Here is a 26131-nt window from a genome sequence, read left to right as displayed (position 1 = left end):
TTAGAGTTTGAAGGCTGAATACTTTTACCAAGTGCCTGTTCTTCCTGCTTATAACTGTGTATTAGGAGACAGAGCCCCAAAGCGCCCGTCTCCTTACAGGTTCTGCATTTATTGTAAACTAAAGGGTCCTACTGGAACCTATACCAGTGTTTCCTAAACAATCTGCCTCCAGCTGTTGCAGAACTACAACTCCCAGGCTAAAGGCTGTCCGGGCATGCTGGGAGCTGTAGATTTGAATCAGCTGGAGGCAGACTGGTTGAGAAACACCGATCTACACTAAAGACGTTCCAGGATATAAAATGCACACTTATGCAAGCTGTAGTACAACAGAGCCTGCTGGTGGAGCCACCTACTGGTGCGTCCATTATAAAGCACATCACTTACACCAATGCTTTCCAACCTGTGTCTCTCCAGATGTTGCAAAGCTAAAACTCTCAACTATCATGTCCTAACAGCTGAAAACATTTGCAACACTGAAGCTTTGCAAACATTTGCCAGTAAACTATGGAAAATGTAGTTTTGCCAAAGGTCGAAAAAAACACATACTTACAGTAGACCGATAAAATGCATCTGAGATGCAAGGCTTCTATGGATATAATATGATATAACAGCTTGGGAAGTTGCATTTAGATCATCCTTTATATATACATACACACACACACACACATATATACAGTGGGGCAAAAAAGTATTTAGTCAGCCACCAATTGTGCATGTTCTCCCACTTAAAGGGGTACTCCAGTGGAAAACATTCAACTGGTGCCAGAAAGTTAAACAGATTTGTAAATTACTTCTATTAAAAGATCTTTAGCCTTCCAGTACTTTTTAGCGGCTGTATACTACAGAGAAAGTTATTTTCTTTTTTGGATTTTTTTCTTCTTCTCTGTCCACAGTGCTCTCTGTTGACACCTCTGTCCGTATCAGGAACTACCCAGAACAGGAGCATATACCCATAGCAAACCTATGTTGCTCTAAACAGTTCCTGATACAGACAGAGGTGTCAGCAGAGAGCACTGTGGACAGAAAAAAAAAGAAATCCAAAAACAAGAACTTTCTCTGTAATATACAGCCGCTAATAAGTACTGGAAGGATTAAGATTTAGTAATAGAAGTAATGTACAAATCTGTTTAACTTTCTGGAGCCAGTTGACAAAAAAATAAATAAATAAATAAATAAAAAATGTTTTCCACCGAAGTACCCCTTTAAGAAAGATGAGAGAGGCCTGTAATTTTCATCATTGGTATACCTCAACTATGAGAGACATAATGAGAAAAATATCCATAAATTGACATTGTCAGATTTTTAAAGAATTTATTTGCAAATTATGGTAGGAAATAATTAGGGATCGACCGATTATCGGTATGGCCGATATTATCGGCCGATAATCACGATTTTGGGCATTATCGGTATCGGCAATTATCTTGCCGATAAGCAGATAATGCCCCGCCCCCCGCACCGCCCCCACCGCACCGCGACCGCCACCCCCTCGACCCGCCGCACCTCTGACCCACCGCACCGCGTCGCACCCCCCACCGTGATGCTAGGCGGTATACCGGTATGGATTTTTTCCCATACCGCTATACCGGTCGGGCCCCTCCCCACCCTCCGAGTGAATAAAAAAATTAAACTTACCCGTAATGGGGGTGGTCCAGGCCATCCTTCCTTCATGTAGTGTCCGGGGGCGTTCCGGGTGGAGGGTGGTCCGGTCCGGGCTGTCTTCCTTCTCCCACGGTCTTCTTCTCCACTCCGGGCAGGCTCCGGCCTAGTACGCTGCATAGACGCCGTGACGTCAGGTGCGTCGCTGCGCACGGGCGTCACTGCGCAGCGACGTCTATGCAGCGTACTAGGCCGGAGCCTGCCCGGAGTGGAGAAGAGGCCCGCCGGAGAAGAAGGACAGCCCGGACCGGACCCCCCTCCACCCGGAACGCCCCCGGACACTACAGGAACGATGGATGGATGGCCCGGAGCACCCTGGCAGGTAGGGGAGAGAAGCGGGTGGTGGCGGCGGCGGCCTATGGCCCCGCAAAAGCCACTGCAGATCATTGATTTAAAGCGCCCGCTTTAAATCAATGATCTGCAGCGGTGTCGCAGGGGGTTAAATAGCCGATAACTTATACCGGAATATCGGTATAAGTTATCGGCTATCGGCCCTAACCTGCACCGATTATCGGTATCGGCCCTAAAAAAACGATATCGGTCGATCCCTGGAAATAATTACTTGGTCACCTACAAACAAACAAGATTTCTGGCTCTCACAGAACTTCTTTAAGAGTCCTTAAGGACGCAGGGCGTATGGATACGCCCGTGGGAATTCCGGTCTCCGCCGCTAGCCGGTTGGGGACCGGATCGGGATGCCTGCTAAAAATCATTCAGCAGGCACCCCGGCACATCGCCCAGGGGGGTCCTGAGACCCCCCCCCCCATGTCGGCGATCGGAGAAAATCGCATGTCAATTCAGACATGCGATTTTCTCCAATTCCGGGCTGATCGGGTCTCTGGTGACCCGATCACCCAGAAAATAGGGCAGATCGGAGTTGTCAGCGACAGCCCCGATCAGCCTAAGGGATAGGAGTGAGGTCGCAGAGCTGCGATCTCCTCCTATCCCCTGCCATTAGTGAGAACGGAGTTCTGACCAATGGCAGCGCAGGACAGGGGGTTGTGGGGATCATGGGAAGAAGATGGAGGCCGTACCTGCAGGAGATGATGCCTCGGGGCCCGGGATCTTCGCTGGAGACTGCTGGATACTGGATCAGGTAGTGAATCGACGTTGGGGGGGGGGGGGGGGGGGGGAATTGAAAGTGAAAGTAAAACGATCTTTACTGTGGCAACCACTAGGAAGGCCAAACTGCAATTCCCAGCATGCCCAGACAGCCAAGGTCTGTTTGGGCATGCTGGGAGTTGCAGTTTTGCAAAATCTGGAGGGTCACAGTTTGGAGACCACAACTACAACTCTCAGCATGCCTGGACTGCCCAGGCATGCTGGGAGTTGTAGTTCTGTAACATCTATCCCTTCAGATTTAGCAATTTTCATGAATTTTTTGAAAATTGCTGCTCTACTTTGAAGCACTCTAATTTTTTCAAAAAGCAAAAATATGTCCATTTATGATGCCAACATAAAGTGAACATATTGTATTTGTGAATCGATATAAAATTTATTGTGAATATCCATTTTCCTTACAATTACAGAGCTTCAAAGTTAGAAAAATTCAACATTTTCTAAATTTTCATGACATTTTGGGATTTTTCACCAAAAAAGGATGCAAGTAACGCCGAAAATTTACCACCAAAATAAAGTATAATATGTCACGAAAAAACAATCTCAGAATCAGAATATTCGGTAAAAGCGTTTTAGATTTATTAACGCTTAAATTGACGGTGGTCAGAATTGCGAAAAAGGGCTCAGTCCTTAAGGGGTTAAAGGGGTACTCCATTGGAAAACATTTTTTTTTTTTTTAATCAATTAATAAATTGGTGCCAGAAAGTAAAACCGATTTGTAAATTACTTCTATTTAAAAATCTTAATCATTACAGTACTTATCAGCTCATTCTTTTTGAAGTTCTTTCCAATATGACCACAGTGCTCTCTGCTGACACCTCTTTCCATTTTAGGAACTGTCCAGAGTAGGAGCAAATCCCCAAAGCAAACATGTCCTAAAATGGACAGAGGTGTCAGCAGAGAGCACTGTGGTCAGACAGAAAGGAAATTTAAATAGAAAAGAACTTCCTGTGGATCATAAAGCATCTGATAAGTACTGGAAGGATTAAGATTTTTAATAGAAGTGATTTACAAATCTGTTTAACATTCTGGCACCAGTTGATTTAAAAAAAAAAAAAAAGTTTTCCAGTGGAGTACCCCTTTAAGGGGTATTTCAGCCACAGACATCTTATCCCCTATCCAAAGGCCAGAATATGGAAGGTCTATGGCCGGAATACTCCTTTAATGCATTGAGTTGCTGCCATGTGATTGGCTGATTATCTATTTGTGTTAACAAGGAATTGAGCAGGTGTCCCTAATAAAGTGGAAAACCGGAGAGACATATAGGGGGAGATTTATCAAAACCTGTCCAGAGATCAGGTTGCCCAGTTGCCCATAGCAACCAATCAGCGGTCCTATTTCATTTTTAACAAGGCTTCTCCAAAATGAAAGAAGCGATCTGATTGGTTGTTATGGGCAACTCAGCAACTTTTCCTCTGGACAGGTTTTGATAAATCTCCCCCATAGACTCTACCATAGAATAAAATGATATATAAGACATTTATGGATATAGCTGATTAACCACAAAAAAGAGAAATCCTTTTTATATTCCAGAAACTTGCAATTTCATAAAAAAAATAAATCCTACGACAGGTCCTTCCGCCCGCTGCGTCCTACACGATACAGTAATACCGCGGATTAGTCGTGGTGCCGGCTATCATTTTCCTGCAGAAGAAATATCCTATTTTCTAGCGTCATAGGATGCGACCTCTATAATGGAAGGGTCCTCAGAAATGGGGATTAGCTCAGTATGGAGTCAGGGATTAAGCTGCGGAGGGGAGGAAACACCAAAAGGGCAGAGGAGAGGAGATCTCTCCGGATAAGGATCACCCTACCCGGATAGAAAAGGGATAACCTGCAATACCTCCTCAACTGTATATAGCACTAAGAGAGAGACATATATATATATATATATATATATATATATATATATATATATATATATAATGTATATATAGATGCTATACAGTTTTGTAAATTACTTCTATTTTATCATTTCAATCCTCCCAGGACTTATCAGCTGCAGTATGCTCCAGAGGAAGTTGTGTAGTTTTTTTCAGTCTGACCACAGTGCTCTCTGCTGCAACCGCTGTCCATGACAGGAACTGTCCAGAGCAGGATAGGTTTGCTATGGGGATTTTCTCCTGCTCTGGACAGTTCCTGACACGGACAGAGGTGTCAGCAGAGAACACTGTGGTCAGACTGGAAAGAACAACTCAACTTCCTCTGTAGTATACAGCAGCTGATAAGTACTGGAAGAATAGAAGTAATTTACAAATCTTGCACCAAACCTTTTTTTTCCTCCGGAGTACCCCTTTAAAGGGTGCATTCACATGTACCGCATCCACTGCAGATCTGATGCCGGGGAAAATCTGCTGCAGATTCTGCTAGCCATTGACTTCAGTGGGAGTGCAGAAAATCCATAATAGTGGCGGATTTGACCATTTTAAATCGTTAGCCCTTTAGAAGTCTACTTGCTTGCTACATGAAAAGCTGCATTGGGGACCATCTCCATTAGCTAGAGAAGAGAAGAATCCACTTAGAAAAGTGTTTTCCAACCAGGGCACCTCCAGCTGTTGCAAAACTACAACTCCCAGCATGCCTTCGGCTGTCCGGGCATGCATAGAATTGTAGTTTTGCAACAGCTGGGGCACCCTGGTTAAGAAACACTAACTTAGGGTGGCTGTCCATTCATTTCTACTCTGTATGACATATATATATTATCAGCATTTTCAAGATCTCTGCTTGCTGGAAGTGATGTAGATGGTTAGGTACAGTGGCTAATCTATCTTTATAGCAAGTAATAGTAACAGCAGCATGCATTCTATACCACCACTACACTCACACAGAGGACAAGGGAACCCGTTCTTTTCATCAGTGGGGGTCTCAGCAGTTGGACCCCCACCAAATGCTGTCTATAGTAAAGAAGTCGCACAGATACAGTCATGGCCGTAAATGTTGGCACCCCTAAAATTTTTCTAGAAAATGAAGTATTTCTCACAGAAAAGGATTGCAGTAACATATGTTTTGCTATACACATGTTTATTCCCTTTGTGTGTATTGGAACTAAACCAAAAAAGGGAGGAAAAAAAGCAAATAGGACATGATGTCACCCAACTCCAAAAATGGTCTGGACAAAATTATTGGCACCCTTAACTTAATATTTGGTTGCACACCCTTTGGAAAAAATAACTGAAATCAGTGGCTTCCTATAACCATCAATAAGCTCCTTACACCTCTCAGCCGGAATGTTGGACCACTCTTCTTTTGCAAACTGCTCCAGGTCTCTCTTATTGGAAGGCGCCTTTTCCCAACAGCAATTGTAAGATCTCTCCACAGGTGTTCAATGGGATTTAGATCTGGACTCATTGCGGCCACTTCAGATCTCTCCAGCGCTTTGTTGCCATCCATTTCTGGGTGCTTTTTGACGTATGTTTGGGGTCATTGTCCTGCTGGAAGACCCAAGATCTTGGATGAAAACCCAGCTTCCTGACACTGGTCTGTACAGTGCAACCCAAAATCCGTTGGTAATCCTCAGATTTCATGATGTCTCGTACACATTCAAGCAAACGAGTGCCAGAGGCAGCAAAACAACCCCAAACATCATTGAACCTCCACCATATATCACTGTAGGTACTGTGTTCTTTTCTTTGTAGGCCTCATTCTGTTTTCGGTAAACAGTAGAATGATGTGCTTTACCAGAAAGCTCTATCTTGGTCTCATCTGTCCACAAGACGTTTTCCCAGAAGGATTTTGGTTACTCAAGTTCATTTTGGCAAAATGTAGTCTTGCTTTTTTATGTCTCTGTGTCAGCAGTGGGGTCCTCCTGGGTCTCCTCCATAGTGGGGTCCTCCTGGGTCTCTTCCATAGTGGTTTCCTCCTGGGTCTCCTCCCATAGCGTTTCATTTCATTTAAATGTCGATGGATAGTTTGTACTGACACTGATGCTCCCTGAGCCTGCAGGACAGTTTGACTTTCTTTGGAACTTGTTTGAGGCTGCTTATCCACCATCCGTATTATCCTGTGTTGACACCTTTCATCAATTTTTCTCTTCCGTCCACACCCAGGGAGATTAGCTACAGTGCCACGGGTTGCAAACTTCTTGATAATGTTGCGCACTGTGGACAAAGGCAAATCTAGATGTCTGGAGATGGACTTGTAACCTTGAGATTGTTGATATTTTTCCACAATGTTGGTTCTCAAGTCCTCAGACAGTTCTCTACTCCTCTTTCTGTTGTCCATGCTTAGTGTGGCACACACAGATTCACAATGCAAAGACTAAGTGAACTTCTCTCCTTTTTTCTGCTTTCAGTTGTGATTTTTATATTGCCCACACCTGTTACGTGCCCCAGGTGAGTTTAAAGGAGCATCACATGCTTGATATAATCAGATTTTTCCACAATTTTGAAAGGGTGCCAATAATTTTGTTCAGCCCATTTTTGGAGTTTGGTGACATTATGTCCAATTGGCTTTTTTTCCCTCCTTTTTTGGTTTAGTTCCACTACACATAAAGGGAATAAACATGTGTATAGCAAAACATGTGTTACTGCAATCCTTTTCTGTGAGAAATTCATTTTCTTGAAAAATTTCAGGGGTGCGAACATTTACGGCCATGACTGTATCTTTTACATTTTCAGGATCTGAGCTGCATTATACATGAAAATGGTAAGTCCAGGGAGGATGCTGGAACATGATATTAAAAAAAATTTTCCTAAGGGGAAAAAAAAAGAGGATGTAGAATGTTTTTTCTGACATAACTGGGCCAAATTCATTTATCATCACATCCTGCAGATAAAGAAGACTAGGGCAAAGGACAGCAACAACATGGGGGAGGAGGAGGATGACTTGAGACTGTCACTCAATATGTGGGGTCATGTCTGCATCCTATTAATTTCAATGGGTGATTTTTAATCTCTGCTGGCATCAGTTGCGCTTAAAAGGGTACTCTGGTGAGAAACAATTTAAAATCAACTGGTGCCAGAAAGTTAAACAGATTTGTAAACTACTTCTATTAAAAAAATCTTAATCCTTCCAGTACTTATCAGCTGCAGTATGCTCCAGAGGAAGTTCTTTTCTTTTTGAATTTCTTTTTAGTCTGACCACAGTGCTCTCTGCTGACACCTAGTAGAAGTAGAAGCAAATCCCCATAGCAAACCTCTTCTGCTCATGACAGTTCCTGACACGGACAAAGGTGTCAGCAGAGAGCACTGTGGTCAGACTTGAAAAAACTACACAACTTCTTGTGGAGCATACAGCAGCTGATAAGTACTGGAAGGATTAAGATTTTTATATAGAAGTAATTTACAAATCTGTTTAACTTTCTGACACCAGTTGATTTAAAAAATTGCTTTCCTGCTTTCCACCAGAGTACCGCTTTAAATGGGCACTGTCAGAGTCCCAAAAACTTTTATATGTTGCACATTTTGACAAAAAAAATAACCTTTCTTATCATGGCTTAGAAAAGAAAAAAAAAAAAACACTAGGGGTCCCCCTACCATCCAGAAAATAATCCTGTCCAGCACAGCATCATCTTTGTCCCGGTTGAGACACAGGCTGGGACAAAGTCTAGGAAGTGAGGGTGGAATTAGAACTCATCTGTGCTCACTCCTGTCCTATCAGACTGCAGCATTAAAACAGAGAGGAGTGGTTATACAGCAGCCTACAGTGATTAGATTAAGAGACTCAGCACAGCACAGGAGATAAAGGGATGAAGTAAATGCAAGGTAATGGAGCGCGGGCTCAATGCTTGCCTCGGACACGCCCCTTTCTGAGCAGTGGATGCTCGTTTGAGCTAAGTACAGCAATTAGACACATAAATAAGACAAGTAAAGCATCTGCATGACCTAGTGAGTAACATATAGAAGCATTATTTAACGTCCGTAATTTTGACGTAAAAGAATACAAGGTATGCTGGGTTTCTTTTTTTTTTCTCAGCAGAAATTATGGACATCGTAACATCTGTTATAAATTTAAAGGGGTGCTCCGGGGAAGAAAAATAAAAATGCCCCAAAGCCACCACAATATCTGTCCTGCATCCCCTGTAGTTATCCAGGTGGTTTTGGCAGCATCTTTGGCCCCTGATGTCTCCTAAATATTCTTTTGTCTTGTTTGCAGCACAGACTACAATTCCCAGAAGTCAGTGCAGCTCTGTGTAATGGCTGCCAGCCAATTGCTTTCACTTTCACTATCTGTGTGCATGCTGTAAACACACTGTACAGGTCTTTTCTTTCACTCCCAGGGACCTGACGAAAAGAGGAATCCCCTCTCGAAATGCGTTGTCCTCAGCACCCAGCTATCTGTGTAACTGCCTTTACCTATGTATAATCTACACTTCGGTTAATAAAAGGTTATCACAGCATACTGTCTACACCCCAGTGAAGCGCCGAACCGCAAGTCGGACTTGGGACCATCCCCCGCCAGGGATACCCGCATCCTGCCTCAAGCTGCTATCTTGACCACTGCCTGCTGTACCGATGGATTGGCGGCTCCCGGACCCTGCCACAACCCACACAAAGCGATTCCCAGTGTTGTGCCTGCAATTAGCACAACTGGCAAAGGTGAGTGGATTTTTTTACTTTTCTTTGACACACACATCTACCATGTAAAAAGGTAAACAGCACTATCTGAGCACCATCTCCATCTTTCTTCTTCATTTTTCTACACCCTTCTGCAGCAATAAATCATGCTATGCTCTGAATGGCAGCATGTTAATTTAACATGTGACCACTAGAGCCGTTGGGTCATTGGCTACAGCGGTGACCCCTGAGGTGTGAACATGATACAGCAGCACAGGGCCCAATGGCACAGGAGCAGCAGAGGAATAGTTACGTTATTTTATACAATTATCAGATGTTGTAAACAAAAGAATTAAGTATTGTATTGGGAGATGAGCCCTAATGGAGAAACTTATGGATACAGTATGTTCTCATGGACTACGGTGCGGATTTCATGCTGTTAAGGCTAGCTTCACATATCCATTGTCATCCAACCAGTTAAAGGGGTACTCTGGTGAAAAACTTTGTTTTTTTTTTAAATCAACTGGTGCCAGAAAGTTAAACAGATTTGTAAATTACTTCTATTAAAAAATCTTAATCCTTCCTGTACTTATTAGCTGCTGAATACTACAGTGGAAATTCTTTACCGTTTGAAACACAGAGCTCTCTGTTGACATCTCTGTCCATTTTAGGAACTGTCCAGAGTAAAAGGAAATCCCCATAGCAAACATATGCTGTTCTGGACAGTTCGGAAAATGGACAGAGATGTCAGCAGAGTGCACTGTGCTCGTGATGTCAGCAGAGAGCTCTGTGTTTCAAAAAGAAAAGAATTTCCACTGTAGTATTCAGCAGCTAATAAGTACAGGAAAGATTAAGATTTTTTTTATAGAAGTTATTTAAAAATCTGTTTAAACTTTCTGACACCAGTTGATTTAAAAAAAAAAAATTCCACCAGAGTACTGCTTTAATTGGGAACTGTCAGAGTTTTTCACCGGAGTACCCCTTTAAGGGCTTTTTTGTTTTGCTCTTTTTTGAGCCATTCGGACTCTAAAATTAGCATACGGCTAATACTGGGTGACCCAGTAATTTTACAGGAATTTAGTGGGACTGTGAGAGTGTGTGTATACACACAATATATATATATGTGTACAATATATATATATATATATATATATATATATATATATATATATATATACACACACAATTATATAAATATATAATAATATATATAATACAAAAAAAGAAAAGAAAAAGATTATTAAAATAAGACAATAGAATAATGAAATAAAATAATAATAATAGTATAATAAAAGTTATAATACAAAATAATCATGAAAGTAAATGATTTCAATAATAAATTCTGTTTTAATGAGGATGAAAATATGGACCAAATATGAACTGTGTGGACACGTGAGCTCACATTCCTACCAGTCCCCGCTTCACTGCCAGCTGTACCACATCGCAGGATATGTACGTTTTAGCACAAGGCGCTGCACAGTAGATTCCAAACGCTTAATTTCTTTAAATGCAATACAGAAAGGTAAAGCATTATGGTATCTTAAAGGGGTACTCCGGTGAAAACTTTTTTTCTTTTAAATCAACTGGTGGCAGAAAGTTAAACATATTTGCAAATTACTTCTATTAAAAAATCTTAATCCTTCCTGTACTTATTAGCTGCTGAATACTACAGAGGAAATTCTTTTCATTTTGGAATGCTCTCAGATGACATCACGAGCACAGTTCTCTCTGCTGACATTATTATAATACTAATAACGCTTTATTTATTGTTGTCCTTAGTGGGATTTGAACCCAAGGCCCCAGCACTGCAAGGCAGCATTGCTAACCACTGAGCCACCATGCTGCCCTTAGCATGCATCTGCTATGCATGGTTGCTAAAATGGACAGAGATGTCAGCAGAGAGCACTGTGCTCGTGATGTCATCAGTGTTCCAAAAAGAAAGGAATTTCCTCTATAACATTCAGCAGCTAATAAGTACTGGAAGGATTAAGATTTTTTAATAGAAGTAATTTACAAATATGTTTAACTTTCTGCCACCAGTTGATTTAAAAGAAAAAAGGCTTTCACCGGAGTACCCCTTTAACTAAACAATGTCCACCAGAAAGTGTGCATCAGAGCAAATGCCGCTCTGAAGTATAAGAAGGGATACAACCTCCAAGATTGGAGCGAGATACCTTCAGCAAACATGATGAAATTATTTATTTTGGATTTAGAATGACATTTTGATGTAGAATTTACATATCTTAAAGGGGTACTCCAGTGGATTTTTTTTTTTAATCAACTGGTGCCAGAAAGTTAAACAGATTTGTAAATTGCTTCTATTAAAAAAAATCTTAATCCTTCCAGTACTTATTAGCTGCTGAATACTACAGAGGAAATTCTTCTTTTTGGAACACAGTGCTCTCTGCTGACATCTCTGTCCATTTTAGGAACTGTCCTGTACTGAGTAGGAGAAAATCCCCATAGCAAACATATGCTGCTCTGGACAGTTCCTAAAATGGACAGAGATGTCAGAAGAGAGCACTGTGCTCGTGATGTCAGCAGAGAGCTCTGTGTTCCAAAAAGAAAATACATTTCCTCTGTAGTATTCAGCAGCTAATAAGTACTGGAAGGATTACGATTTTTCAATAGAAGTAATTTACAAATCTGTTTAATTTTAATTGATTTAAAAAAAATAATAATAATTCCACCGGAGTACCCCTTTAAGCCCTTAGAAACAAATTGTGAAGGAAAATTAGATTGTCGGGATAAAATCCAGGATCTAATCCAGTGTACCTCAAACTGGGTGTCTCCAGCTGTTGCAAAACTACAACTCCTAGCATGCCCGGACAGCCAAAGGCTGTCCGGGCATGCTGGGTGTTGTAGTTTTGCAACAGCTGGAGGCACCCTGATAGGGAAACACAGTTCTAGTCAGTAACATTCTTCATTCTTCGAAAGGGATTACAGTGAAATCATACAAGGGACCATAATCCTCAATAACAGGAGTCCTGCTCGGCACCGCTCTCATCTACCTGGAGGCCCAGGTGACCCACGGAATCGGGATTTGTCCAGCTTCTGTAGATTTGTGAGGAGGACAACATGGAGGATTACGAGCGGGATTAGCGAGTAGGGTCGGGGGGTCGTTCTTCTAGTTTGGGGGATTAGGACGGGATTAAGCACATTAGAACATTGTACAAGGCTGTGGCTGCAGCTTCTGAATATGTAACTAATTTCACAGACTATTATATCCACACAAGCCTGACGATGACTGGAACAATCTGGGCACTGGTGAGCGTGGCCTTACCAGGCGGTACTCAGGATAGGTGTACAGGGTATGGACAGGGCATTTAGTTACCATGAATCACAGACCTACAGAGTATCAGACAAATTATATATAGCATTTATACTAAGGGAGCAGATATAGGGGCCCAAACACTAAGGGGGTCCATCTCCACTAAGACTGAAGGTGCAGCTAGTTCTGACATGTATCTAATCTACATTTTATAATGGTTACCCCTACAAAGTACAATATCCATGCTTTACAGTGTGATGCATTTTATCACTGTATGTATTATACATGTCCTATGACATCACTGTGTGTATTATCCCTGTACTGTGACATCACTGTGTATTATCCCTGTACTGTGACATCACTGTGTATTATCCCTGTGCTGTGACATCACTGTGTGTATTATCCCTGTGCTGTGACATCACTGTGTGTATTATCCCTGTACTGTGACATCACTGTGTGTATTATCCCTGTACTGTAACATCACTGTGTGTATTATCCCTGTACTGTGACATCACTGTGTGTATTATCCCTGTACTGTGACATCACTGTGTGTATTATCCCTGTACTGTGACATCACTGTGTGTATTATCCCTGTACTGTGACATCACTGTGTATTATCCCTGTACTGTGACATCACTGTGTATTATCCCTGTACTGTGACATCACTGTGTGTATTATCCCTGTACTGTGACATCACTGTGTATTATCCCTGTACTGTGACATTACTGTGTGTATTATCCCTGTACTGTGACATCACTGTGTATTATCCATATACTGTGACATCACTGTGTGTATTATCCCTGTACTGTAACATCACTGTGTATTATCCCTGTACTGTGACATCACTGTGTGTATTATCCCTGTACTGTGACATCACTGTGTGTATTATCTCTGTACTGTGACATCACTGTGTATTATCCCTGTACTGTGACATCACTGTGTATTATCCCTGTACTGTGACATCACTATGTGTATTATCCCTGTACTGTGACATCACTGTGTATTATCCCTGTACTGTGACATTCCTGTGTGTATTATCCCTGTACTGTGACATCACTGTGTATTATCCCTGTACTGTGACATCACTGTGTGTATTATCCCTGTACTGTGACATCACTGTATATATTATCTCTGTTCTGTGACATCACTGTGTATTATCCCTGTACTGTGACATCACTGTGTATTATCCCTGTACTGTGACATCACTGTGTGTATTATTCCTGTACTGTGACATCACTGTGTATTATCCCTGTACTGTGACATCACTGTGTGTATTATTCCTGTACTGTGACATCACTGTGTGTATTATTCCTGTACTGTGACATCACAGTGTGTATTATCCCTGTACTGTGACATTACCGTGTGTATTATCCCTGTACTGTGACATCACCGTGTGTATTATCCCTGTACTGTGACATCACTGTGTGTATTATCCCTGTACTGTGACATCATTGTGTTTATTATCCCTGAACTGTGACATCACTGTGTGTATTATGCCTGTACTGTGACATCAGTGTGTATTATTCCAGTACTGTGACATCACTGTGTGTATTATTCCAGTACTGTGACATCACAGTGTGTATTATTTCTGCACAGTGACAACACCGTGTGTATTATCCCTGTACTGTGACATCACCGTGTGTATTATCCCTGTACTGTGACATCACTGTGTGTATTATCCCTGTACTGTTACATCACTGTGTGTATTATCCCTGTACTGTGACATCATTGTGTGTATTATCTCTGTTCTGTGACATCACAGTGTGTATTATCCCTGTACTGTGACAATGTATGTATTATCCCTGCCCTGTGACATCACTGTGTATATTATCCCTGTACTGTGACATCACTGTGCGTATTATCCCTGTCCTGTGACATCACTGTGCGTATTATCCCTGCCCTGTGACATCACTGTGCGTATTATCCCTGCCCTGTAACATCACTGTGTGTATTATCCCTGTCCTGTGACATCACTGTGTGTATTATGCCTGTATGTATTACCCCTGTCCTGTGACATCACTGTGTGCATTATCCCTGTATGTATTACCCCTGTCCTGTGACATCACTGTGTGCATTATCCCTGTCCTGTGACATCACTGTGTGTATTAAACCTGTCCTGTGACATCACTGTATGTGTTATCCCTGTACTGTGACATCACTGTATTATCCCTGTACTGTGACATTACTGTGTGTATTGTGCCTGTCCTGTGACATCACTATGTGTATATTATCCCTGTACTGTGACATCACTGTGTATTATCCCTGTACTGTGACATCACAGTGTGTATTATCCCTGTACTGTGACAATGTATGTATTATCCCTGCCCTGTGACATCACTGTGTATATTATCCCTGTACTGTGACATCACTCTGTGTATTATCCCTGTCCTGTCACATCACTGTGTGTATTATGCCTGTATGTATTACCCCTGTCCTGTGACATCACTGTGTGCATTATCCCTGTACTGTGACATCACTGTATGTATTACCCCTGTCCTGTGACATCACTGTGTGCATTATCCCTGTATGTATTACCCCTGTCCTGTGACATCACTGTGTGCATTATCCCTGTCCTGTGACATCACTGTGTGTATTAAACCTGTCCTGTGACATCACTGTATTATCCCTGTACTGTGACATTACTGTGTGTATTATCCCTGTACTGTGACATCACTGTGTGTATTATCCCTGTACTGTGACATCACTGTGTGTATTATCCCTGTACTGTGACATCACTGTGTGTATTATCCCTGTACTGTGACATCACTGTGTATTATCCCTGTACTGTGACATCGCTGTGTGTGTTATCCCTGTACTGTGACATCACTGTGTGTGTTATCCCTGTACTGTGACATCACTGTGTGTGTTATACACATAGTGATGTCACAGTACAGGGATAACACACACAGTGATGTCACAGTACAGGGATAACACACACAGTGATGTCACAGTACAGGGATAACACACACAGCGATGTCACAGTACAGGGATAATACACACAGTGATGTCACAGTACAGGGATAATACACACAGTGATGTCACAGTACAGGGATAATACACACAGTGATGTCACGGTACAGGGATAATACACACAGTGATGTCACAGTACAGGGATAATACACAGTGATGTCACAGTACAGGGATAATATACACATAGTGATGTCACAGTACAGGGATAACACACACAGTGATGTCACAGTACAGGGATAATACACACAGTAATGTCACAGTACAGGGATAATACACACAGTAATGTCACAGGACAGGCATAATACACACAGTAATGTCACAGTACAGGGATAATACACACAGTGATGTCACAGTACAGGGATAATACACACAGTGATGTCACAGTACAGGGATAATACACACAGTGATGTCACAGTACAGGGATAACACACACAGTGATGTCACAGTACAGGGATAACACACACAGTAATGTCACAGGACAGGCATAATACACACAGTAATGTCACAGTACAGGGATAATACAGTGATGTCACAGTACAGGGATAATACACACAGTGATGTCACAGTACAGGGATAATACACACAGTGATGTCACAGTACAGGGATAACACACACAGTGATGTCACAGTACAGGGATAATACATACAGTGATGTCACAGTACAGGGATAATACATACAGTGATGTCACAGTACAGGGATAATACATACAGTGATGTCACAGTACAGGGATATTATCCCTGTACTGTGACATCACTGTGTGTATTAGATGTACATAAATTATACACACATTATATGCCACCCACCTCATGCTAGTAATCACGAAATTACTTGCGGTCTCTACAGAACAATGATGCTTGTGCGTACATTTTGCGCAGCTATCTCTTGGCATTTAGAAAAGAAGAATGTTGTTTTGTTCAGGGCCCCCCTCGTGTCACGGCTTTAACCTAGAGCCGGTTGGCGACTAAAGATATGAAAAACATGAATTATTCATTATGGAAATGACACATGACGGCGTTCCGCTCTCTCTCCGCTCCGAGGATGGGATGACTTGCGGCTGATAAGGCTCCTTTCAATGGTCCGTGTGTCATTTTTGCACTTTCCGCTCCTCTATTGGCTTTGTCAGTGTTGACATGATACCGTGAGTCACACTCTGGATGGCGAAGTTCACGGGTTCACAGCAAACAAGGGGTTATATGCCAGAGCGGTTCATGTGTGGTTATTAGATTTCTCACATCCGCCATCAATATCGTGAAATACATGGAAAAACAGGTGCTGCCCCAAATCTGCCAGGTCCGATGAGAAGACAGATGACTGAGTGACGGTTCTATCTGCGGGGGCCCCCTCTGTAAAACTGCTGGGGCAGATGATTGACGGATATCATTAACATACATGGAGTCTGGCAAAGAGTCCCAGGAAAACACCAGGACGAGCCGGGAGGCAAAACTATACAGGAATCGCTATACACTGGGGACACAGAGTAGTGTTTCCCAACCAGGATGCCTCCAGCTATTACAAAACTACAATTCCCAGCATGCCCGGACAGCCAAAGGCTGTCCGGGTATGCTGGGAGTTGTAGTTTTGCAACAGCTGGAGGCACACTAGTTGGGAAACACTGGCTTAGAGTATACAGCAGCAAGAGGGGAACTATTCACACACTGGTACCTGGCCGTTTGCATAATCAAACCCTAGCAATAACCACTACCTGCTCACATACACCCTTCCCCTCCCCAGACCAGCAAACTCTGTTCTTGAAATACTCAGTGCTGCTGGAGAACTGTGCTCCTTCCACTTTGTAAGGTACAAACCTCCGTACAATGTAGGTTTCAGTCTCTGCCCTCTTGGACCTTGTGCTGCTGGGAACTCTGCTCCTTCTTATACGTATATATATATGTGGCTTACTCTGGGACCCTGCAAACTCCTCATCTGAAATACTCTGTGCAACAGTGGACCCTGCTCCTTCCACTATGGAGGTCTCGGTCTCTGTCTTCTTGTAAGATATGAACACTCCTTCCCTGAAATACTTTGTGATTCTGGGAACCCTGCTCCCTCTTCTATTTATATTGGGGGCTCTCTCTGGGACTCTGCAAACTCCTTATCTGAAATAATCCGTGCAACTGCAGAGCTTTCTCCTTCCATTATGTAGGTCTCAGTCTCAGCCTTCTCGTAAGATCAGCCCACGCCTCTCCTTAAAGGGATATTCCAGGATTTTTTATTTATTTGACTATGCTACAGGGACTGTAAAGTTAGTGTAGTTCATATTATAGTGTCTGTACCTGTGTGTGACGGTTTTCTCACAATTATTATGTGATTTTCACTCCAATATTTATCTTTAACAGCAAACAAAATGACTGTTGTCTCAGATTTTTCCCAGGTTGCAATGTGGCCGAGACCTGACATCACTAGTCAGCTGATGACAGGGAGCCTGTCTGCTTCAATGGGTGGAGCGATCGCTTGGTGGGAGAGAGATCAACTGCAACTAATGCAACAGCTGTAGGCACCCTGATTGAAAACACAGGTCTTGTGAATGGATGCAGCTCATTTATGTTTCAATGGGTGGAATTATGAAAAATGGAATTATGGGATTTCTAGGCAAAGAAGGAAACTCAAAAAGGAAAAAACTGTTCACAAACAGCTAGCCACAGTGTTATGGTAATCTCACAACATAGCCATTTAGCCCCAAGACAAGCGCAGATCCTTCCTAAGCATGTCCATTACTGTCTGCCAGGTACCTACTAAAATCACCTTATGGTGGAGAACCCCTTTAAATATTCTGTGCTGCTGGGAACCCTGCTTCTCCCTCTATGCAAGTATTTCACTCAGTATGTGACCTCTCACTTTTCTCCTTTCTTCTTTATTACATCATGCTTCTTTTCGTTTGAAATACACCGAATAATAGAATAATATATTCTATCTACAGTATCAGTGCTTTTTTAGAGTCCATGACAACACTTCCTGTTATTGGTCGGGATGAATTGGGAAAATTGACAGAAAAGGAGATCAGGAAGACTTGTCATGAGGACCGTAGAGCGTAAACTGGTTTTTAACATCAAGCTCCAATAACACAGCACAGAAGATAGATACAGGGGGACATTTATCAAAGCATTTAGAGTTTTTTGTATTTTTTTGTATTTTTTTGCTTAAAATTGTCACAGAAAAGACGCAAGTCCGACTACTCTTTTTTTGTGCGACTTTTTGATTGTGCAGTGCCCTAAGCAAAAAATAAAAAATAAAGAAACTTGCTTACCAAAGCAAAAAGTGATTTTTGACTTGCAGTGTTCAGAGATTTATCAAGTGCGATAGTTGCAAAAAATTCGCATCACATGAAAAAAAACTACAAAATTTACTACAAAAAAAAAATGGTTAACGTGAAAGAAATTTATCAACATGCCGAAACCAATTGATAAATAAGTCGCAAATAAGCAAAAAAAATTAAAAAAAAGAGCTTAAAAACGGAATGCATAAGCAAACATTGATAAATGTCCCCCATAATGTTTTTTTTATAACAACGCTAAAGAGCAGAAAACAAAAAGATTAAAATTAATAATAAATTAATTAAAACCCAGCATTGGTCTGTGTGTCAGATTTTGGTAATTAGCAGCCGTTTCTTACAGATCTGGTCTGTGCTGTCCTCTATGTGGTGACACAGTGCCCGGTCCCTCGGCCTGGCAGGCTGAAAGTGCAATTATTGAGCGGACTCTGCAAAATCGTAATAATGAGGCCTCTTCCTCGCTCGCCCGCAGCCCCAGAGACGCTGGAAAACAATACGATCAGCCCAGTCCGAAGCGAACGCACAGATTTATTAGACGCTGGGGAGAGAAGCTTGTTACTGACTAACATCCAGCTATTATAAACCTCATCAATGGTCTGGACTGACAGCGGCCCGAGAGCACAGACCCTCATCTGTATCATAACAGGACAAGATCAGCAACACAGGGGCCGAATAAACATACAAGAAGATTACCAAAAACGAATAGTCATGGAGAAGTCCTGTTTACAGGGGGAACTTATGCTACTCTTCACAGATCCAGAATGGAAAGCAGAGATAAGAGGTTCCTTACTGCTCTGCCTGTGGCACTTTATTCATAAACCAGGATGAACAGAACATAAAAATAGGAGGCTGCTTAGGCTGAATTCACATCTCGTTACGGCTGCCGGATCCGGCTGGGCGAGGGTCAAACCGGGCTCTCCTGTACTGCAGCCGGACCAGCGCTGAACTCCATTCACTTTAATGAGCCGACCGGAGTCAAGCGGTGACTCCGGTCATCTCATTTTTTGACCGGACCTAAAATCGTAGTATAATACGGTTTTAGGTCCAGTCAGGAAACCGCATACGGGTCAAAAATGAGCCGACCGGAGTCACCGTTTGACTCCAGTCGGCTCATTAAAGTGAATGGAGTTCAGCGCTGGTCCGGCTGGGCGAGGGCCAAACCGGGCTCTCCCGTACCCCAGCCGGACCAGCGCTGAACTCCATTCAGCCGTAACGAGATGTGAATGCAGCCTTAGAATTGGTTCTGTAAAGCACAGAATAGAAAATAAAAAACACACACACAAACAAACAAATACATAAATAAATAATAAATAATGTCTAATAAAACCTGCGTATCCGCTATAATGCTGCAATGCATCTATAATGCATTCTCTATCCACAATCTACAGCAGCGGTCTGTAATATGTATGGGCATAACGGGAGCCGTGATCTGCAATCGGTAGGAATACTGGGGAAATGTTGTCTGCAATCGGTGGGCATAACAGAAGCTGTGGTCTGTGGTCTTTAAAGGGCTACTCCGCTGCTCAGCGTTTGGAACAAACTGTTCCGAACGCTGGAGTCGGCGCCACGAGCTCGTGACATCATAGCTCCACCCCCTCATGATGTCACGCCCTGCCCCCTCAATGCAAGTCTATGGGAGGGGGCGTGACAGCGTCACGCCCCCTCCCATAGACTTGCATTGAGGGGGCGAGGCATGACGTCATAGGGGGGCAGGGCTATGACGTCACGAGCTCCCGGAGCCTGCTCTAGCGGTTCAGCGTTTGGAACAAACTGTTCCGAGCAGTGGAGTACCCCTTTAAAAATACTGGGGACATGTGGTCTGCAATCTGTAAGCACAGCAGGAGTTGTGGTCTGCCAAATGTGGGCATACGGGGGAAGCTGCCGTCTGCAATGTGTTGGCATACTGTGGCGCTGCGGTGCAGAATTAGTTTGTAGCAGAATAAGAATTTAACAAAACCTAGTACTGTAACAGCATAGACCTTACCAGTGGTCACATCCTAAAAACTGCCCAATCCCATCATGCATTAATAGCGTAGAGCCAGATGTTACAGTACTACAAGTTTCAGCAAGCAATGCATACTGTACTGTGGTGCTTTACCATTCTCACCATACATCACACATAGCACAGAGACGGGAGCCCGGGACACAGACGTCATTTTTCCACAGATTGCCGCTCATCCCGGCGACTCTCATTTTTACCACCATCATTATTATTATTATTATTTGCGCTTTGTACACAGAGTTATGCAGCACGACAGGCACAATGTAATCGCAAAATTATTATTTTACATTTCCAGCAAGTAAATCAGCTTTAGAGGGTTTATTGAGCGATGAGCAATCTGCCTCCTCGCCGGCCTGATGCAGGGTAACACGCGACAGGGTTAACCCTGTCATGGCCAGAGGAAAAATTCTACAATTAAAAACTAGTGGCACCCCCAATGGGGGAGATTTATCAAAACCTGTGCAGAGGAAAAGTTGACCAGTTGCCCATAGCAACCAATCAGATCGCTTGTTTCATTTTTAACAAGGCATCTGAAAAATGAAAGAAGTGATCTGATGGGTTGCTATGGGCAACTGGTCAACTTTTCCTCTGACAAGTTTTGATAAATCTCCCCGAATAGGAGCAGAGAACCACTAAAAAAAAGGCCAATCAGGAGCAGCTCTAAATGATGGATAAGATGGATGGCAATTAGTTTGAATGGCAGACAAGCAGTACTACCTCCCGCCTGTAGTGGCCGCTGTCTACTGGCTGTCATAATGGGGAAGATTTATTAAAACCTGTCCAGAGGAAAAGTTGCTGAGTTGCCCATAGCAACCAATCAGGTTGCTTCTTTCATTTTGCAGAGGCCTTTTCAAAAATGAAAGAAGCGATCTGATTGGTTGCTATGGGCAACTTTTCCACTGGACAGGTTTTGATAAATCTTCAATGAGCCCAAATATCTCTCAGCTACAAAACAATTAAGATTCCTAGAAAACCCTTTTATAAACTTCCAGCATGACAGCTATGCTTGATAAGCTCCTTAACAGATTAACCATCCATAAATATTGGTATCAGAATTATCTTTGCTTCCGGCCTGTAATGTGGAGATGACACACATACTAAGGAAATGCCTGCACAGAAATCACACACTAGAAATTTACAGAAAACACTCCTTTACAAGCAGAATATATGGACATTAACGTTCAGGCTGTAATAATCTACCAAGAAGCAGAGTCACTATTTAAATATAATACTATATGCAAAAGCTGCAAATAGGTAATGCACAATAGTGAGTACAGCTCTGGAGTACAATACAGGGTATACAGTCATGGCCGTAAATGTTCGCACCCCTGAAATTTTTCAAGCAAATGAAGTATTTCTCACAGAAAAGGATTGCAGTAACACAGGTTTTGCTATACACATGTTTATTCCCTTTGTGTGTATTGGAACTAAACCAAAAAAGGGAGGAAAAAAAGCAAATTGGACATAATGTCACCAAACTCCAAAAATGGTCTGGACAAAATTATTGGCACCCTTTCAAAATTGTGGAAAAATCTGATTGTTTCAAGCATGTGATGCTCCTTTAAACTCACCTGGGGTAAGTAACAGGTTTGGGCAATATAAAAATCCCACCTGAAAGCAGATAAAGAGGAGAGAAGTTCACTTAGTCTTTACATTGTGTGTCTGTGTGTTCCACACTAAGCATGGACAACAGAAAGAGGAGAAGAGAACTGTCTGAGGACTTGAGAGCCAAAATTGTGGAAAAATATCAACAATCTCAAGGTTCCAAGTCCATCTCCAGAGATATTGATTTGTCCACAGTGCGCAACATTATCAAGAAGTTTGAAACGCATGGCACTGTAGCTATTCTCCCTGGGCGTGGTCGGAAGATAAAAATTGATGAAAGGTGCCAACGCAGGATAGTCCGGATGGTGGATAAGCAACCCCGAACAAGTTCCAAAGATATTCAAGCTGTCCTGCAGGCTCAGGGAGCATCAGTGTCAGCGCAAACTATTAGTTGACATTTAAATGAAATGAAACACTATGGCAGGAGACCCAGGAGGACCCCACTGCTGACAGCAAGACTACATTTTGCCAAAATGAACTGGAGAAAGCAAAAATCCTTCTGGGAAAATATCTTGTGGACAGATGAGACCAAGATAGAGCTTTTTGGTAAAGCACATCATTCTACTGTTTACCGAAAACACAATGAGCCCTACAAAGAAAAGAACACAGCACCTACAGTGAAATATGGTGGAGGTTCAATGATGTTTTGGGGTTGTTTTGCTGCCTCTGGCACTGGGTGCTTCGAATGTGTACAAGACATCATGAAATCTGAGGATTACCAATGGATTTTGGGTCACACTGTACAGCCCAGTGTCAGAAAGCTGGGTTTGCGTCCGAGATCTTGGGTCTTCCAGCAGAACAATGACCCCAAACATACGTCAAAAAGCATCCAGAAATGGGTGGCAACAAAGTGCTGGAGAGTTCTGAAGTGGCAGCAATTAGTCCAGATCTAAATCCCATTGAACACCTGTGGAGAGATCTTAAAATTGCTGTTGGGAAAAGGCTCCTTCCAATAAGAGAGACCTGGAGCAGTTTGCAAAGGAAGAGTGGTCCAACATTCCGACTGAGAGGTGTAAGAAGCTTATTGATGGTTATAGGAAGCGACTGATTTCAGTTATTTTGTCGAAAGGGTGTGCAACCAAATATTAAGTTAAGGGTGCCAATAATTTTGTCCAGACCATTTTTGGAGTTTGGTGTGACATTATGTCCAATTTTTTCCTCCCTTTTTTGGTTTAGTTCCAATACACACAAAGGGAATAAACGTGTATAGCAAAACATGTGTTACTGCAATCCTTTTCTGTGAGAACTACTTAATTTTCTTGAAAAATTTCAGGGGTGCCAACATTTATGGCCATGACTGTAACTCAGGATCAGTACAGGATAAGTAATGTAATGTATGTATACAGTGACCCCACAAGCAGAATAGTGAGTGCAGTTCTGGAGTATAATACAGGATATAACTCAGGATCAGTACAGGATAAGTAATGTAATGTATGTACACAGTGATCTCACCAGCAGAATAGTGAGTACAGCTCTGGAGTATAATACAGGATATATCTCAGGATCAGTACAGGATAAGTAATGTAATGTATGTACACAGTGACCTCACCAGCAGAATAATGAGTACAGCTCTGGAGTATAATACAGGATATAACTCAGGATCAGTACAGGATAAGTAATGTAATGTATGTACATCGTGACCTCACCAGCAGAATAGTGAGTACAGCTCTGGAGTATAATGCAGGATATAACTGAGAATCAGTACAGGATAAGTAATGTAATACATGTGCACCGTGAATGCATCAGCAAAATAGTGAGTGCAGCTCTGGAGTAAAATACAAGGGATAATTTAGGATCAGGACAGGATAAGTATCATAAAGTGACTCAACTTTTTAGGTAGATTAATTCTAAAGGTAAACTATGAAATTATAACACATATATATATGCACTTTGTACTTAGACAAGAAACAGGCAGCAGAGACAAGACTGAGACGCTGTGGTACAACATCAGCTGACAGCTTATCCTTCCCAGCCCTGTAGGGTTATTATCAGATTGACGCTGCTTGTAAAGGAGCATCTCCATTCTGTGCTAGAGATCCCTGCGATGTGACATTTCAGATGTCATCTACGGACCATCATTACACATTGTGTCTGGCGGATAAACAGGAAACAATAACACTGCAGTCTCTTCCTACCTCATTTATCTGTACCCGGACTTTATTAATAGCTCGGAGCCAGCGCGCTTTGGCAGGGGAGAAAGGAGGAGGACCGACATCTTCGTGGTAGCTATAAAGGGAAAAAATAAAAATACAAGAATGTTTTAGGGAAATGTGAGCACTACAAATATGTCTTGTATAGTAAGTCACATCATAGAGCAATGAAAGCTTCTGTGGTCTTATTAATATTTGTGTTTTATGTGTTTCGGCCCCACCAGGCATCAGGACCTATGTGCTACTGCTGCCTCTGCACCCCTACGACTTACTTATGTCCCAGTCCAAAACACTTCTACAATGTGACTATTCATAGGAAAAAGGGATCCCCTCAGAACCCTTCCAGCAGTCAGACTCAGATCACACATTTATCTTCCATTATACTGTGTGCTTAAATGGGCACTGTCAGATACTAAAACTTGTTATATGTTGTACATCTTGGCAAAACAATGCAAAAACTTTTTTTTAAATAATTTCCTTTTTATAGAAATCATGGCTTTGTTCAAGCTAAAGCACAGGCATGGACAAAATCCAGTAAGTGAGGGTCAGCTAGCACTCTGTGCTCTCTCCTGTCTTATAGGACTCCTCTGTGCTCTCTCCTGTCTTATAGGACTCCTCTGTGCTCTCTCCCGTCTTTTTAAGAGGAAAGGAGAGAACATAGTGGAGTGCTATCAGACAGGAGAGAGCACAGAGGCGTCCAATGAGACAGGAGAGAGCACAGAGGAGTCCTATAGACAGGAGAGAGCACAGAGGAGTCCTGTCAGACAGGAGAGAGCACAGAGGAGTCCTATCAGAGAGGAGAGAGCACAGAGGAGTGCTATCAGACAGGAGAGAGCACAGAGGAGTACTATCAGACAGGAGAGAGCACAGAGGAGTCCTATCAGACAGGAGAGAGCACAGAGGAGTCCTATCAGACAGAAGAGAGCACAGTGGAGTCCTATCAGACAGGAGAGAGCACAGAGGAGTACTATCAGACAGGAGAGAGCACAGAGGAGTACTATCAGACAGGAGAGAGCACAGAGGAGTCCTATCAGACAGGAGAGAGCACAGAGGAGTCCTGTCAGACAGGAGAGAGCACAGAGTTGTCCTGTCAGACAGGAGAGAGCACAGAGGAGTCCTATCAGACAGAAGAGAGCACAGTGGAGTCCTATCAGACAGGAGAGAGCACAGAGGAGTCCTATCAGACAGGAGAGAGCACAGAGGAGTCCTATCAGAGAGGAGAGAGCACAGAGGAGTGCTATCAGAGAGGAGAGGAGGCAGACAGGCTAGTTATATGTACAGAGTCCAAGCTCTATCCCACTCATAGTAGTAGCTAAGTCCCTTCCTAGCTTCCAGACTGAGCATAACAACAAGTAGTGGAAAGCAGTTTGCAGGGTAGTGAGACTTTAGAGCTGTTTTATGGATAAGGAGTCCGTTTGGGTAAATTAAGTAATTTACAAATATGTAAAAAATCCTATTGCCTATCACATGGAGGGAAGTTGTTTGAAATTATAGTAAATTTTGTAATTGCTTTAAAAATTTCTGCGTGCTTGCTCTGAATTTGTTGTTTACTTTCAAAGGCTGAAAAACTGTACTGACCTAGTTCTGCTCAGAGCT

General features: G+C 42.5%; 1 protein-coding gene across 10 annotated transcripts in view; it reads right to left on the bottom strand.

Annotated features, from left to right (window-relative positions):
* Positions 1-26131, bottom strand: part of UNC13B (unc-13 homolog B) — a 427170-nt gene that overhangs the window by 212384 nt on the left and 188655 nt on the right. For all 10 annotated transcript variants that reach the window (XM_056547105.1, XM_056547097.1, XM_056547089.1 and 7 more), the window contains one exon: positions 24521-24611. In XM_056547105.1, the coding sequence (XP_056403080.1) occupies positions 24521-24611 (91 nt within the window). The remainder of the gene's footprint in view (positions 1-24520; positions 24612-26131) is intronic.

The sequence above is a fragment of the Hyla sarda genome, chromosome 1 (assembly GCF_029499605.1).
Source record: "Hyla sarda isolate aHylSar1 chromosome 1, aHylSar1.hap1, whole genome shotgun sequence".
NCBI classification, from domain to species: domain Eukaryota; kingdom Metazoa; phylum Chordata; class Amphibia; order Anura; family Hylidae; genus Hyla; species Hyla sarda.
The sequence above is the reverse complement of the archived record's forward strand: the minus strand, read 5'-3'. Positions and strand labels throughout refer to the sequence as shown.